Below are 15,073 nucleotides of genomic sequence, written 5' to 3'. Positions count from 1 at the left end.
ACCCGCACTACTGCTGGCACCGACTGGCACACCGCTCTTCGCCAACTGATGATGCCAGCGCGCTGTTGATCAGATACCAAAGACCCACACTGAAACATAAGACCCCCATGGACGTCTTGACATCCGATTTAACCGTGTGTTGCCGTCTCTAACTATGTTATAGAGACGGCTATCTGAACAGAGGAAACATCGCAATGCTTTCTCTTTCTTACTCGAGGTAAAGGCGAGTATTGGGTCTAAGCTAGTGATTGAGATATGCTCGGGCAAGGAAGGATTCATGTTATTAGGAAAAGCTCTGATCTTTAACATCATTTATCGTTTCTTCTTCACCACGCCTCAGCATAGCTCTAGAAGCATTCACTTCCGAATACTCTAATGACGAAACAGAATCGTCTGATGCCTTCATAATATCGAGGAATTTTCTACACTGACGTATACGTGTGTCACAACATATAACATTTACGCCGTGAGTGGTGACATATCAAATTGGCATATCGTCCTTAGTAGCCAAGTCCAAAATGACGCTTGGTATCAATGAATTTGTTTACGCACAAGATCGATAGAGCAAATATAACGAGACCAGTGTTAACTCGGCTGACATCCTTGCATGAAAGCAAGACCGCCACAAACGACGTTGAGCTCACACGGGTTTTGACATGACCGGACAAGGTCAAGACTTGCCTCAAAAACATGCCACCGCCATCATTCGTAACAATTGATCTACTACCAGAACTACGCATAGATGAAGGATCAGAAGAAGCGATACGCACACAGAAACCACGACAGTCATTTCGAGTCACTAGAATATTCAAACATCGTGGAGATTATACATTTTCGGCTTGTGATTATGAAGTTATCAAGTGGCGTTTTCCAGGGGGTGAATCCCGCGCCCTCGCTTTTCTACATGTTGTCTCCGTCTACATCGTTTGATTCCGTTCATCCCCTGCGAAATACCTAATCTGACCTCTAAACCTTTTCACCTTTTATAGCCCATAGCTGACGCCAGACACAATAACTCCAAATAACCCGAAATAAAGACCAGACTTGAAGCAGCTTGCTCTTCCTCTAAGTACTCCAAACCTCCTCTACAAAATAATCATCACGTCGTTAGGAAACCAGCCAAACGACAACATCCTACCCGTCTCGGCCCACGTTATCGACCTACGACAACAGTCCCTTACCCCTTCAGCTCACTGATACCGCGGTCTCCGGCACGGGTACTGGTCAGGGAACCAAGTCAAGCACTCCTCACAGGCGTCGTCGAGGCCAATGGTCTGCCATACCTGCCGTTTGGCGCAGGGTTTCTGGATGAGGCTCGCGGGTTGACAGAAGCGGGCGAACGTGAAGGAGAGGTGCTTGCACGTGAAGGCGTGAGCGTAGTATTGGCACATTATGAAGCTTGTAGTTGGGTGTAAGTCGTGGGTGGATGAGTATTGTTGTACTTCAGGGGATGTGTTTGGTTCTGTCTCTCTTTAGTGTGGTTGAGACTTGGCGCCCGGAGGAGTAGCTCTGCTAGTTGATGGATTCTCTTCGACTTGTACGACTTTGCGGTCGTCAGGGTATCTCGGTAACCGGTGATAGTTGCGGCTGAGAGTGTCAAGAGTAGACTTGGAAACGAAGGTTGAGGCTGGCTCGTTGGTATCTTGACGGGCGTGTAAGAAATGAATGTGATTATATCGAATGAATACAAGATCCAAGGGATGGAAAGCACGTCTGGGAAATTCAGACTGAGATGGCATCTATTTGTAGCCCCCCGCCCCTTATCTTACAAACAACAACGTCAGATCAGTTTGCCTACGTCGGGCACCAAACCGCAAGCTACGGCGTGACCTCGATCCTACCAGACAACAACGTTTGAGAAGCTGTAGGAAGCCTCCTTTCCCCCTACCCTACACGGAACTTCGAGCCGGAGGCGAGGTACGCCGAAATCACCTCCAAAAAAGGAGGGAAAAAAACCCAAGCCGAAGCGTACCGAGATCTATGAAATCTCACAAAGCAGGGCACGCGGGTCGCGGGTCGCGGGTCGTCCGGAAGCTGCAACATCCCGCTCCGGGAAGCAAACGGTGGTTACCGCGGCCAGGAACCAGGAACCAAACGACGCAGAGTCTCAAACGGAATCTTCAGCTCTGATTCGAGAAGGAAGGAGGACACCAGGGGAGGGGGGGGACGCTTGCTATTCAGCTTCACATGTTGTCCGCAGTGACAGCTAGCAAGAGGGTGTGTTGCACTGTTCGATGAATGCATCCACGTTCCAAAGTGTGCCCGACAACACGTCATGATGTCTCTCGCGCTGGTATCGAGGCATGTCGACACGATCAAGGGGCTCCAGAATGGCTGGCTTATCTTCAACCTCACTCGGCATCGAGGCTGTGATCGTGACATATAGGGCTGCAGGCTCGTGATCTCAAAATCGCAGCGTAACGCAGTTCAGAAGCGAGTCCGACCCCCGAGTGAGATGACGAGGTCGTACAGTATGGTGGCGGAGCGCGCGACGTTGAGGCTGGCAGGAAGTACGACGGCCGCTCACGCCTGTGTTGACAACACACTATACAGAGAGGATGCGTTTGTACTGCGACCTCAATCACTACGTTGAGGACATGTACATAAGTTGGCAGGCTTGTCACAAGGCCCGCTTGCACCTAGAGACTTTGACTGCACCCACTTACACATAGCAGCGCTCGCCACCCCGGATGAGCTCGCATCATAGCTTGACTCTTGACAAGGCGTAGTGGAGGTGGACCCATCCAGAGACAAGAAATCGTAACTCCAAGATGACATAAGTGACATAGCCGCAAGGAACCGAAGGCCTATTCTTCACCGCCAGTTTTGATACTGCCTGTTGCTGCTGCTGCTCACTTCTGCCGTCGTCAGGCTGGGCTTCAGTATGCAAGCGGTATGTTGGGTTTCTTGTATTCTTGAAGATCGAACGCCGTTCAGTGAAGAATAGTTACCCAAGGTGATTGGGAAGGAGGGGCGGCCGCATTGATTTTGGCCAAGCATGAGGTTGGTAATAGGCCATAGGCTTGTCAGATTCAGGTTCATTATTCTAGTCACTATATCAATCTCCGAGCTTCATCAGCACTCGTGTGTTGGCGTGGCGTAACAGTGCGAGATTTTCCCTGCAGCGCTGAGATAGAATTGCCTTACGCAGAGTTGTCAGGCGCAGCGAGGCCATTGACTTATGCGCTGGCACCATTGAGGCCTCTGGGAGGCCACACATAAGGTCGGCGAATCGCCACTGAGAGTATTAGTAGGGGATTCTTCACACTTTGGACTTTTGGTACAGCGAAAAAAGAGGTGGCTGGGATGCCGAGAGTTGAGTTGAGCGCAAAGGGGACATTTTCCCTGCTTCGAGAAAGCGCGCCGCGTCCCGTTGGTCAGATCAGAAGGCGATCAAGAGACGTTGGACGCTAATTCATAAAAGGACTAGAACGACCCAGAGAGTAGCTTGAGGAGCCACTGCCAAACGCTGGTGGGTCCAGCGAGTAAGCGGTACGTATCCTTTTTGGTGGAAACACCGTGGAGCACAACTTCACGAGTTACTCCACGACGGACGACTTGTGCCATTTAACCCAGTCTTGCTCGTACAAGACGGCCTTGTGCAACCTGGATCGGTGAATACACCACGATGTCCGAGCAGCATTTGTTTCGGGACGTGGGCTGGGTAATCTGAAACCCCCAGACTGACAAGGGTAAACAGTCGCACGGGCTATTCATGGCTGTTCGAGGGCGACGGGAAGGATACGGGACTCGATAGTCGACATCCGGCCACGTTGTGCGCCTTTGGGCCCCTTGCTTTGCCTTTGCCTGCGTATCCGTATGGTGCATCAAAGATTCTGGGCACAGCCAGAAGCAGTCCTGCGTGGGGAGCATACAGGTGATATCGATTCGTCGGCAGCCTGCCACCAGAGCGCAATGCGCATTTGCGCGTGTCTGTGTGGACGCATGGCGAAGTCTCAGAGCGACACGAAAGACAGGTTCCGACAAGGGAGGAAAAGCAAGCAAACCAGCAATCTAGGCTGATTTGTGCGCATCAAGCGAGATGGCATCTCCCGTGTCTCAGACCGGCGTGATACGTTGATATGACGGGAAAAACGTGAGAAGATGGTCCAGAAGTGAGGATCGTGTCGACGACCCCAAGTTGGCCATCGTCGCAAGGACCGGGAGAGGCTCCGGTCTGACTCGAGGGCCGCATAAGACATTGTCTTCGTAAACTCGTAGGGATAGAGGGGTTCAGTCCGGCCGAGCAAGCTGCTGGTTAATGAAGGATACTCGAGAGTCGAAAGTCGAGACCCCGCGGACCCTTGGAATAATCAGTTGGTTAGTCGGCTTGTGTCGGACGTGGTCCCGCGCGTCAGAAGGAAAGCGCGGCGCTATCGCGTCGTCGGCGTCAATTCAGATCAGAAAGCATCCTAGACCTAGGGTTCAGATGAACGGCGCTTGGTCCTGTAGCGCGATCATGTAGAAAGCTTGGATAGCGAGTGACTGGCGGGGAAGAAGCACGTCGCAATGCCTAGAGGAAGAACGGATACTCCGTACTCGTAGGATAAATCAACGATTGAGGTCATATCAGCTAGGCCGCCGTTTGTTCGGAGAGCGAACTGGAAGAGGAAGAATGCCGATGAGTGGAAGAGAGGGCCGGTGGAGGCGAGGCAAGCAGCGCAAAACAACGACCAGGAAGGATTCCCGTCTTCGCTCCTACCTTGGTGGTGTGTCTGGCTCGTTCGGCTTGCCATGCTGGGGGCATGGGGCAAGTGGGCACCTCAAGTTCGCAATTGAATTGCCAGCGCCAGTTCCCATTTCACAGTTCAAAAGTCAAGCGGGTCGCAGGGATCCCATCTTAGCGCGGGCATCTTTTTACCCCCCGTGTCCCCGTCCAAGTTCGTGGGAGACTGTGCCTGAGCTTGGCTTACGGACGGGATACCTTGACTTGCACACTTGCAAGCCTTGTTCCCACGCTGTTTCCTGCCTCCGTCCAGCTCCAGCTGTCCAGCCCAAGCTCCAGCTACAATTCCAGCTCCAGTCCATCACCCTTTTCCCTTTCTCTTTCTTTCTCATCACTTGGTTGGAGAACCTTACCTATCCGTACGAATACTCAGCTTCTTCAGCCCCAGCCTACTAAGCAATTGAAAGCTGATGTCACTCGCGCCCAATCCAACACCCATCTTCGCGCTCGATTCTACCAGGGCTACCAGGGCTACCACATCAATCGCTCTCAAGCCTTAACTCACACGGTGCGCGTGTCTTCCGAGGGGTGGACAACTCATCTTGCAGCATCTTGCCCCCGTCATCCAACCTACAATACCCGACTTCATTCGCTGCCTCTCGCCTCTGTACGACGTCGCCCGCGGCCGTCATTGCTGCTCCTACTTCTCATCTCAACCTCACAACCACCCGACCCCGGGTGTCCAAAGACTCCATACTCAGGCACCCTATCGCGTAGCCTCCATCGCCTGTGCGGTACCTGTTGGGCGACTTCGTCATCCATCTGTATCAGTACCCCGGGAATTGCCTCCATTCCCAATCGGCCTCGGTTCTCCCAGTTCTACACTACCTTACGGCCAGACCGCGCAGCAGCTCTCGCAAAGGCCCACACTCGTTCATGCACAATACCACCGCACGCCCCAGTCCTCTGCGCCTTTGTCTGCAAGCTCTCCTTTAGGGCACATATAACCTGCAGCTACCTACATTACCTTACATTACATTACATCGCCCGAACCCGTCTCAAAACTTACCTGCATCGCTGCTGTTCTTCGACTCGTCCTCAACCATTGTCGAGATGCCTTCATAGCCCGACATCCGACACACTACCTCGTCACACCCTAATTCCACGACTACGACTGCTGCCAGCCGTCTCATCTCGTCTGGTTCCATTTGGCCTGCTCGCACCTTGACTTGACAGACATTTGGCACCTAGTCCCGCCCCCGCAGCCACGCCGACGCTCACTTCCACGCCCGCTCTTCACCGCCTCCTACGCCGGCATTATCCTTCGACACTCGTTTATTCTCTCAGGGATCGTCCTCGTAGCCCATCGGGGAGCTCTATCTACGCCTGTCCTCAAAAGGTTTCTCGACGACAATCCACCCAAGCATTGAGCGTTGTCGTCATGCTATTTGCGAAAAGATCACTCAATCACTCATCTTCTCACTTGAGCCTCATCCCGCTCACACTTGAATAATTGATTTTTGCGCCTAGCAAGTTGCCAATTGGCCGAACAATCGAACTCCCTCACTAAGTACTTACTAGTAATGTATTATACCTGTGAGTATTCCTTTCTTCCAGATTATACTCAATGCGATCGGTGCCTGTAGTCGCTGACAACCGGCATAACTCAGTTTCATTATCAGGCCAAAGATAAAGAACATAATCGGCTTGTTCTGCTCCCCGAATATCTTCTCACCCTCGAGCTTTCCGCAGCTCTCATAATTGGCTCATTCACTATTGCCCGCGGCTCACTCTCAGCCATTGCTTACGCCCTTCTACTGAGCGGCTCTGAATCAGTACAGAGAACGGCACTTAATTATTATTGGCGAACTTCCGGTGAATCCCAGCCGAATTCCTCATTCCGGGCTTGCTCCTTCTTCATCAGGACTACAGAAGCCGTAATACCCATCCCTACCATCTCACGCGCCGCAGACGTGCGGACAAATCCTCATGGCTTCCTCCGAAGTTGACCAGAAGTTCCTCGGAAAATGGGCGAAAACCGTCGAAACCGATAACCCACTCTTGTCATCGATGCTTTACAAGATCCTTGGACTCTCACTAAGCCTTGCAGAGCAACTTGTCACAGCGAAGAAACAGCGCAGACCCGATGCTGCCCGCGCGCCCCAGTCTCTCGACCTCATTTTTCACATCATCTGGCTTTCAAGAGAGGGCCTAGTGATGCTGCAGCAATATGTGATTCCTATGGTGGGAAACCATACAGAACTCCGGGTATTGGCGTACAAGCTACGAGCATCGTTCTACCACATTTTCGTCCTGTTTCACAACAAACCTGCAGTGTCCACTATGGGCATCGCAACTCCAGACACAATGGCCGGATTGACCCCACCAAGGATGGACAAGGGCAAAGGAATCGCAAGGGAGGATTGGAACTCATCGCAGGGCTCAATACAGCCCACACATGCCCTCGAGGGCGGTCCAGTGAACCCTCCGCCGGGTTTCGCTCCTCGAAGCGGCTCCGACCAACCCGCCGCCTTCCTCGAGCCGCCGAGAGATTACCTCCCCGAAGCGCACAAGTACTTCAAGGAGGCGATTGCTCTGGCTGACCAACACCTCTGGGGGTCGCATTCATTACGACTCTCCGTCAAGACCGAATACGCCGCGTTCCTTTACGAGTGTGTGCACGACGCTGACGGGAGCCGAAAACTGGCCAAGGATGCCATATCCGAGGTCTATGAAGCGACCGAGGGCATGGATGATGACATGTTTTCCGATGCTTGTGAGCTGGTTACTGTCCTGGGCAAGATGATGAAGCGGGGGCTTGGGTCAAGCAATAACACTTTGACTAGAGGAACAAGTCCTAGTCCAGCTGCACCTCCAGGAACGACAATGGCCCCCGGCATGGAGAACCCTATCTGATAGACGGTATGTCTCAATGGTGGCTATTCTATGACTTGGCTAGGAGGTACTCGATATCACTCAACCCCCGGTCACAATATTCTCTAGAGAGGCGCAGCTTGATGGTGGTGGCCATAGACTCCTGCTCCGACCGACGGCGAAAGCTGCGCTCGGGTCAGGCATGATGACCTCTCATGCAATGCGTCTACGGTTTCCCTTCCACAGGCTTCTTCGATGTACAAGATTCAGCTCGAAAATACTACTGCTACAGCGGAGTCGAGCAGGCTAAGGGGGGCGTTCTCGAAAACTTTGAGCGCACACAGCATCTCAAACGGCGCATTGGGTGGACATCATATTACAGCAGACTCCCTTGGATAGTTTCCAAGGGCTGCTTATCTGTACTTATATCTTGGATACGGCGAGAATGGGAGGCGAATTGATACGGTGGGAGTTTTCGACATGCACCATGTATAAGATGGCTGCTTTTTGTTGTAATGGTTGATTCCCATTGATACCCCCCCCATCCTCTGCGGTGGCTGGTGGTGGTAGTAGTCTGCACCTTTTTCTATAGAAGCTTCAAAATTTGGTGATTTTTCTGCAAACCGAAATGCTGTGAGATCAAATCCACACCATTCACTACCAGTAAATTGAGATGCAAAAGCAGTTCATCGTGAGTATCAGTATGGAAATAGGGTTCTCTCTCTCTCATATTCATCCTTCTCTCCCCAAACCCTACGAAGTAGCAGAAAGAAAGAAATAGAGCAAAGGATGGCTGGCTGGATATGGAAAAAGGATCCATAGTCCTCATACGGAGGAACTACCTTGTTACCCAGAGACGACCCAAAACACAAAAATGCAAATTACCACTCCATCTATTCGTTATCCCGAATCCCCAACCCCAATTTTTGATATCCGATAACCCATTTCCATCCGTCTAAACCAGCTGTCCCAAATCAAAGTTGCGATCAAAGTCGCGTAGACGCAAAAAGGTGAGGATGTAACCTTCATCGTCATCATCATTCGTCAGTCGTTACCCTCCTCGAGCCAGGTATCTCATGAGGATCGCATTTCGCAAACAAGCGTAAGAAAGGAGAAAAAAAGGGGGCGTATCAATCCTCGTCATCATCGACGAGAGCATCCTCAGGAGCGTCCCGACCCTCGTAGGGGTCCAACAAATCCTCGCTACCGGCCACCGAGGAGGCCCAACTCCGCACGCCGGCGGCCTTGCCTCGGTCCTCCTCAGCCTCGCATCTCGACTTGATCATGTGAAGCGGCACCATCCGGCCCGTGGCATTGTAAAAGTTGGCCTGCATCTCGAGCCACTTTGTCGCCTCCCTCTTGGACACCACGGCCGCGAGAGTCGCGTCGTCTCGGCGTTGCTGTCTGTCTGCCGGGCTGGGCGCACGTCTATTGGCGGGAGGAGGAAGTGGTCTCTTTCTCTTGTGGGATGCTGCCGGCGCGGGAGGGTAGAGCGCCGGGTGGATGTGGCGGCGGATGTAGCGCTCCTGGCCGGCGAGTTCGCGTTTGTATTGAGCTTGAGGATCGGCGTCGTTGTCGTCTGCGCTGGTAGCGGATGACGTTGACTCGGAGGCCGAGGAGGTGTCGCGGAGGAGGTTGAAGCGGTCTCGGTAGGATGAGCTCGGGGTCTCATCGTTGGTATCGGAGGTAGCAGGCTTTGACGAGTCCTCTGACGGGGCGGGCTCGGCGGGTTTGCCTCTCTGTTTGGGCTCCTTGGGCTTGGACTCGGGTTTCTTGCCCCCAGTATTCTTCACCTCCTTGGAAGGTTTTTGCAGCTCTTTCGCTTCTTCATCAGACTTGGGGGTCTCCTTGTTCTTCTGCTTCTGCTTTTCGGCTTTGCGCTCCGCCTTTCTCTCTGCCTTGGATTTGTAATTGTCATATTCTGACTTCTCTGCTTCATCTTGGCTCCCGTCGGTTTTGGCATCAGCCTCGGTACCGGCCTGGGATTCGGTCTGAGTGGTCTCTTCTCCAGACACTGTCTGAGCCTCGCCTGTGGATTCGGCCGAATTGGCAACGTTGATCTTCAATACGTGCCAGCGCTTCCTGACCTCGTTCTTGCCTCTGTTGATTGCGTTCCCAATGGAAGCCCAGGTCTCACCACCCTCCTTCATGCCGATGATGAGGGCATCCTCTGAGGCTGTCCACTCGCCTGTGGTTGATGATTGGGCACCAGTAGAGGCGTCTTCGCTCTTTGAGGATGCATTGTCGGTTGTACTCTTGTCCTCTGAGGCTGTCTCGCCAGAGGCTGACGACTCAGCCACCTCTGAGTTGGCTGCATCGGATGTGACTACAGAGGAAGTCTCTGCTTCTGTGGCCGACTGGCTTTCTGTGTCTGCGGTCTTGCCCTTCTCGTTTGGCTTATTCTTCAGGCCGACCTCACTATCAGCGGCGTCTATGCTGGCCTCTGAACTCACAATGCTGGTCGACTCCCCAGAAGTGGTTTTGTTATCAGGCTCGGTGAGTTCCTCGACGTCAAGATCTCCGAACAGGTCGACGAGGGTCATGGCGTCATCATCTGTAACTGCTGTGACGGAGGATATGCCATCGTCAACGACTGTGGCAGCCAGATGATTAGCTTTGGTCATTGCGAAAGCATAGGTATGTTGGCTCGTGGAGTGTTGAGGAGATGAATCTGGAATATTCTTTTAGCAAATAATTTGGAAAGGGAAGGTTCGCTGGAATTGTAGCTCACTGTTTGAAGTTTGATCTGCCTGTGAGTATTCTGAAAACCACAAAGCTTTGAGAAACGAAGTCGCTGCTTCCGTTCCGAAATATTGCAATTGTCCGATCCGTAGTGTTCAATCCGCGGAGAGTGACAATGGTGGTTTTTCTTTCAGAAGACGACTTTGATGATGCGCTTGATATATCTGGGTTTGAGGTCGATCGGGTGTTGTTGATGGACTTGATCGTGATGTTGATGAGTAGGTTGTCGGTGAGTTCAGGCTTTGTAAATGCTGTTGAAAACGGCAGTGTAGGTGCAGGATTCTATTGATAGAATGATCAATGAGATTGCCGGCTGAAGAAGTATAAGCTGTGATTGTCACGAGGTGGTGCCTTGTGAGAAATCTGGTGGGTAGCTGAAAGAAAGAACAGAGGGTGAGGTGTGTGGTCGAGTTTGTCGATTGATAAGGTAAGGTAAGGTAGGTGAAGTTGGCAAAGGAGGCAGGAGCGAGAGGTCAGAGGTGGTAGAAATCAACCAGGAAGCTACGATTTCACCAAAGCAGGCAGGAGCAGCGTTCCGTCATCCTTTCCCAAACAGACAGTTATGCCCTGTCGAGGATTAAGTGGGCAATTGAATCAATTCTGTTAGGTAGGTTGGAAAAAAGAAGGAGAAGAGAAATATTCTGCTTGTGGCTGTGGTGAGCACGAACCCGAAAATGAAAACTTGAAGCTGGCTTTGACGGCCAAGATGGGGCAGAAGGACCTCCTTGAAAGCTATTAATATGGCTTCATCAGACTGGCAAAGTGTCAAACTTCAGCTTAAGCGGTTGAATGGGTCCGACCAATCAACGAGCATGAATCATACGCAGTAGCTTGGGGAAGTGTGCGTATGCAGCATCGGCCATGGTGGGACGAAGGGACGAAACGTCGCGGTTCGGGGACCCTTCTCCAAGTTCCCCCTTCCTGGATCGCAAAGTATCCTCCGGTCTAGAACAGGCGAGACTGGGCGGCAGGCGATCTGCCGAAGCATGGAAGCGTGGGGCCAACGGATTGACAGGTTATGGGTCCTGTCGATCTATATGCTGAAAATAGGCGTTAATTGTGCGACGTGGTGAGTGTGACATTGAGTGGGAAGTTTGGTAGAGCCATGGTCTGTTGCGTGGGGGAGTAGGATGTGTGGGAAATATCAAGTCGATGTTAACAACACGGTCCGGGGATTGGTCCACGGCAATGAGGACGAGGTGAGCCTCTGACCTCTGATGCAGGTCCGGGTGACATGTGAGCGATGGCCAATCATGCCCCGGGCTTACTCATCGTCCTGAATGGAACCCGCCGTCGGTGGTTGCATTCTTGATTTCGGTCTCTGAAAGGGCGACTAGCGGCTTTCTCTCTCACTGGCCAAGAAGTTCTCGCAAGGCCTGAAACAGCAACCCATCTCTTCCCTCACCAGCGATCTCCGTTCAAACTCACTCATCCCAACACCCTCCCGTTGAACACACCCACCATATCCCACCTCATACTATCACATAATCATCGCACACACCAAAATGGCAGCGTCGTCTTCACTGCCCGATCTGCCACCCAATTACCTCAAGGCCCTCGAGCTGATCGACGAGGCCCACAAGCAAGATCCCAGGCCATCGTCCGTTGAATCGGTTCCTTTTGAGCTTCACTATGCCCAGAAGATGACGCGCTGGCTCGCCGTCAGGTCTCCGGCGGCCCCTCCGGTCCTACAACTGGCCTGCCGAGCCCAACATTTCAGGAGGTAACATTGCGCAATCAAGCATTCCTTTCTTATTATACTTTTTTTACCTTTTTTTAAACAAGCAATTATAAGCATCACAATGTGCATGTTAAGCATATCACGTTGATGAATAAGACCCCTTTCCAGTCATAGTTACCTAACAAGCCTCATTATCTGACTCACCTGATTTGCGAACCGTAGATGGGAAATCCCGCGCAACACATACCCAATGACCCGTCCGGGCTACCTCACCTGGCGCGCGAAGCTCAAGTCCCAAGCCGCCGCTCAGGTGGCTGAGCTCCTCGCCTCATCGCCCGGCATCCAGCCCGCCATCCCCCAGGAGGACGTCGACCGCGTGGCGGCACTTATCCGCAAGGAGAACCTCAGCAAGGACGAGGAGACGCAGGTGCTTGAAGACGTGGCATGCCTCGTCTTCCTCGACGATCATTTTGACGACTTTGAGAGCAAAGAGGAGGTTGACGAGGATAAGATTATTGGCATCCTGCGCAAGACGTGGGCCAAGATGAGCGAGGAGGGGCACGCGCTGGCGTTGAAGATGAATCACAGCGAAAGGGCATTGAGTCTGATCGGCAAGGCTTTGGCGGGGTGATGTTGATCTAGCTTCATATGAGGGAGAGGCTTTGGAGAGGTAATTCCACATGAAAAGAAATAAAAATAATTCTCCCACCACGGGACCTCCACAACCAACAACCCAATGCGACATCGGTGATTTACAGTGATGACGAGCTCTATATCCGTGCATCTTTAGCGAGCGAGAGAATCTCCCCGCGGGCCCTGAGGGTGCAATCCACCCCCGCCTGCATGGGGGGCGGCCATCATCCAAGGGCAATTGCCAGAGTCGCATCAAAAGGGAAACCCGGGGAGGACGGCACGCTGCAGCCCCACCATCCCGAGGGACCCTCTCGGCGCAATACCGCCCGAAATCGACTACCCCCTTCGGCCCCGGGACATGTCAGACTACGCCTTGGCGCCCGGCCCGCGACGACATACAAAGACGGTGATGCAAGTCTTCACCTCTCAACATCATCCCTCTTTCTGACGCCATTCTTCTACCCATCTCACCTATACTCCTATGATAAGAACATGCCCCCTCTTACACTGACGCCGGCCGAGGTATCAAAACACAACCGCCTCGACGACCTCTGGCTCGCAATCGACGGCGCCGTCTACGACTTCACAGACTTTGTTCGCGAACACCCGGGCGGCATCGCCGTGATTCTCAAGTGCGCAGGCAAAGACGCCACTGAAGTCTACTCTGAAGTCCACGGGCCCAACCTGGTCAAGTCGACCATTCCCACCTCGCACCACAAGGGCGTCCTACCCCCGGGAGCCATCATGGCGAAACCTCAACCTCACAAGTGGCCGCAGCAGCAGCAGCAGCATCGAGATCCATCCCAAAAACAAGACAGCCAAATACCACCAACACCACCAACCATGCCCTCGAAACCTCCCCTCACAACCCTCATCAGCGCCCACGACTTCGAATCCGCAGCCTCCACCTCCTTCTCCCCCAAAGCCTGGGCCTTCGTCTCCTCCGCCGCAACAGACCTCTTCACAAAAACCCGCAACGCGACCCTCTACTCCCAAATCACCCTCCGCCCCCGCGTCCTCGTCGACGTCGCCGCCGTCTCCACCGCCACAACCATGCTCTCCCACCCGATGCGCGCCCCCATCTTCTGCCCGCCCACCGCAATGGCCCGCCTCGTCCACCCCGAAGGCGAAAAGGAACTCGGCCGCGCCTGCAAATCCGCCGGCGTCCCGCAGTGCGTCTCCGTCTCCGCCTCGTTTCCGCTCGAGGACATCCTCGCCGCCCAGCGCGAGCACAAACCCGCAACTCCCTACGACGTCCCCGTCTTCTTCCAGCTCTACGTCGACAAGAACCGCGCCAACTCGGAACGCCTGCTGCGCTCCGCCCAAGCACAGGGCGTGAAAGCCCTCTTCCTCACAATCGACGCCCCGATCCCCGGAAAACGCGAGGCTGACGAGCGCGTGGCCTCCGACGAGTCCCTGGGCTCCCCCATCTCCGGCGCCCGCGCCGTCAACGACGCCAAGGGTGGCGCCCTCGGCCGCATCATGGGCAGCTACATCGACGCCTCGGTGAGCTGGTCCGACATTGCCTGGCTGCGCCGCACCGTCCCGGGTCTCCCCATCGTCCTCAAGGGCGTGCAGACGTGGATGGACGCCGAGCGGGCCGTCGAGGCCGGTGTCGAGGCCATTGTCCTCTCCAACCACGGCGGGCGGAGCCTCGATACCTCCCCTGCGACCATCATGGTGCTGCTGGAGCTGCAGAAGAATTGCCCGCACGTGTTTGACAGGGTCGAGGTGTACGTGGACGGCGGCATCTCGCGTGGGACGGATATCTTCAAGGCCTTGTGTCTTGGTGCTAAGGCCGTGGGTGTTGGGAGGGGTTTGTTATATGGGCTTAATTATGGTGCTGAGGGCGTGGAGCGATACATTGAGAGTAAGTCCTTTTTTTTTTTCGAATACCATTTTGTCGCAGATTTCTGGGCGAATGCATACGCTGTGAGATGTATAACCGGAATACTGACTTATTCGTAGTCCTGCGAGACGAACTGGAAACGACGATGAAAATGTGCGGTGTCACAAACCTAAACCAAGTCCACCCAGGTTTCCTCAATACCTTTGCCGTGGACCACCTCATCCCGGGACGACATGATAATCCAAATACACCCTGGCGCCGTGATCTACACAGCAAGCTGTAATTAGTTTAACGATTATGAAACCCAACGCACAAGCAGTTGACTTGTCTCACGACATCTCTTGGCAATCTCATGGTTTATATATATCTCAATTGCATTAGAGAGGGTTTCATACGCCCATTGAGGCCATGTAAAAGACTTTGGGTATTACATATACACATAACGATAGTTGCCCCTCCCTCCAAAGAATCCTGTTCAACACCACTGCCGACTACACGTTCACAACAGCATTTGAGAGCGTGAGCTTCGTATCCGTTTCAGCACCCCGCATTCATACTTGAAAATTAAATCCATCATTAAACCAAAACATCGACTGCGCTTTTCCACATTTGCCCGCCTCAGTCCACA

General features: G+C 53.2%; 4 protein-coding genes across 4 annotated transcripts; 2 read left to right on the top strand and 2 right to left on the bottom strand.

Moving 5' to 3' along the window:
* Positions 1–1,190: 1,190 nt before the first annotated feature.
* Positions 1,191–1,391, bottom strand: CPAR01_08668 (uncharacterized protein; the record flags this gene model as incomplete). Its single annotated transcript, XM_060492936.1, has 1 exon — positions 1,191–1,391. One exon carries the CDS (start codon positions 1,389–1,391, stop codon positions 1,191–1,193), a length of 201 nt encoding a protein of 66 aa, XP_060349306.1.
* Positions 1,392–6,655: 5,264 nt separating this feature from the next.
* On the top strand, positions 6,656–7,582 carry CPAR01_08667 (uncharacterized protein; the record flags this gene model as incomplete). Its single annotated transcript, XM_060492935.1, has 1 exon — positions 6,656–7,582. One exon carries the CDS (start codon positions 6,656–6,658, stop codon positions 7,580–7,582), a length of 927 nt encoding a protein of 308 aa, XP_060349305.1.
* A 1,088-nt stretch (positions 7,583–8,670) lies between these two features.
* Positions 8,671–10,164, bottom strand: CPAR01_08666 (uncharacterized protein; the record flags this gene model as incomplete). Its single annotated transcript, XM_060492934.1, has 1 exon — positions 8,671–10,164. One exon carries the CDS (start codon positions 10,162–10,164, stop codon positions 8,671–8,673), a length of 1,494 nt encoding a protein of 497 aa, XP_060349304.1.
* Positions 10,165–11,787: 1,623 nt separating this feature from the next.
* Positions 11,788–14,728, top strand: CPAR01_08665 (FMN-dependent dehydrogenase; the record flags this gene model as incomplete). Its single annotated transcript, XM_060492933.1, has 4 exons — positions 11,788–12,005; positions 12,186–12,590; positions 12,722–14,466; positions 14,565–14,728. The coding sequence occupies 4 exons, from the start codon at positions 11,788–11,790 to the stop codon at positions 14,726–14,728; spliced, it is 2,532 nt and encodes an 843-aa protein (XP_060349303.1).
* Positions 14,729–15,073: the final 345 nt, after the last annotated feature.

This window comes from Colletotrichum paranaense (genome assembly GCF_030867605.1).
Source record: "Colletotrichum paranaense strain IMI 384185 chromosome Unknown Scaffold_6.1, whole genome shotgun sequence".
Lineage (NCBI taxonomy): Eukaryota > Fungi > Ascomycota > Sordariomycetes > Glomerellales > Glomerellaceae > Colletotrichum > Colletotrichum paranaense.
Note: the sequence above shows the minus strand (reverse complement) of the source record. Positions and strands in the feature narration are given on the sequence as shown.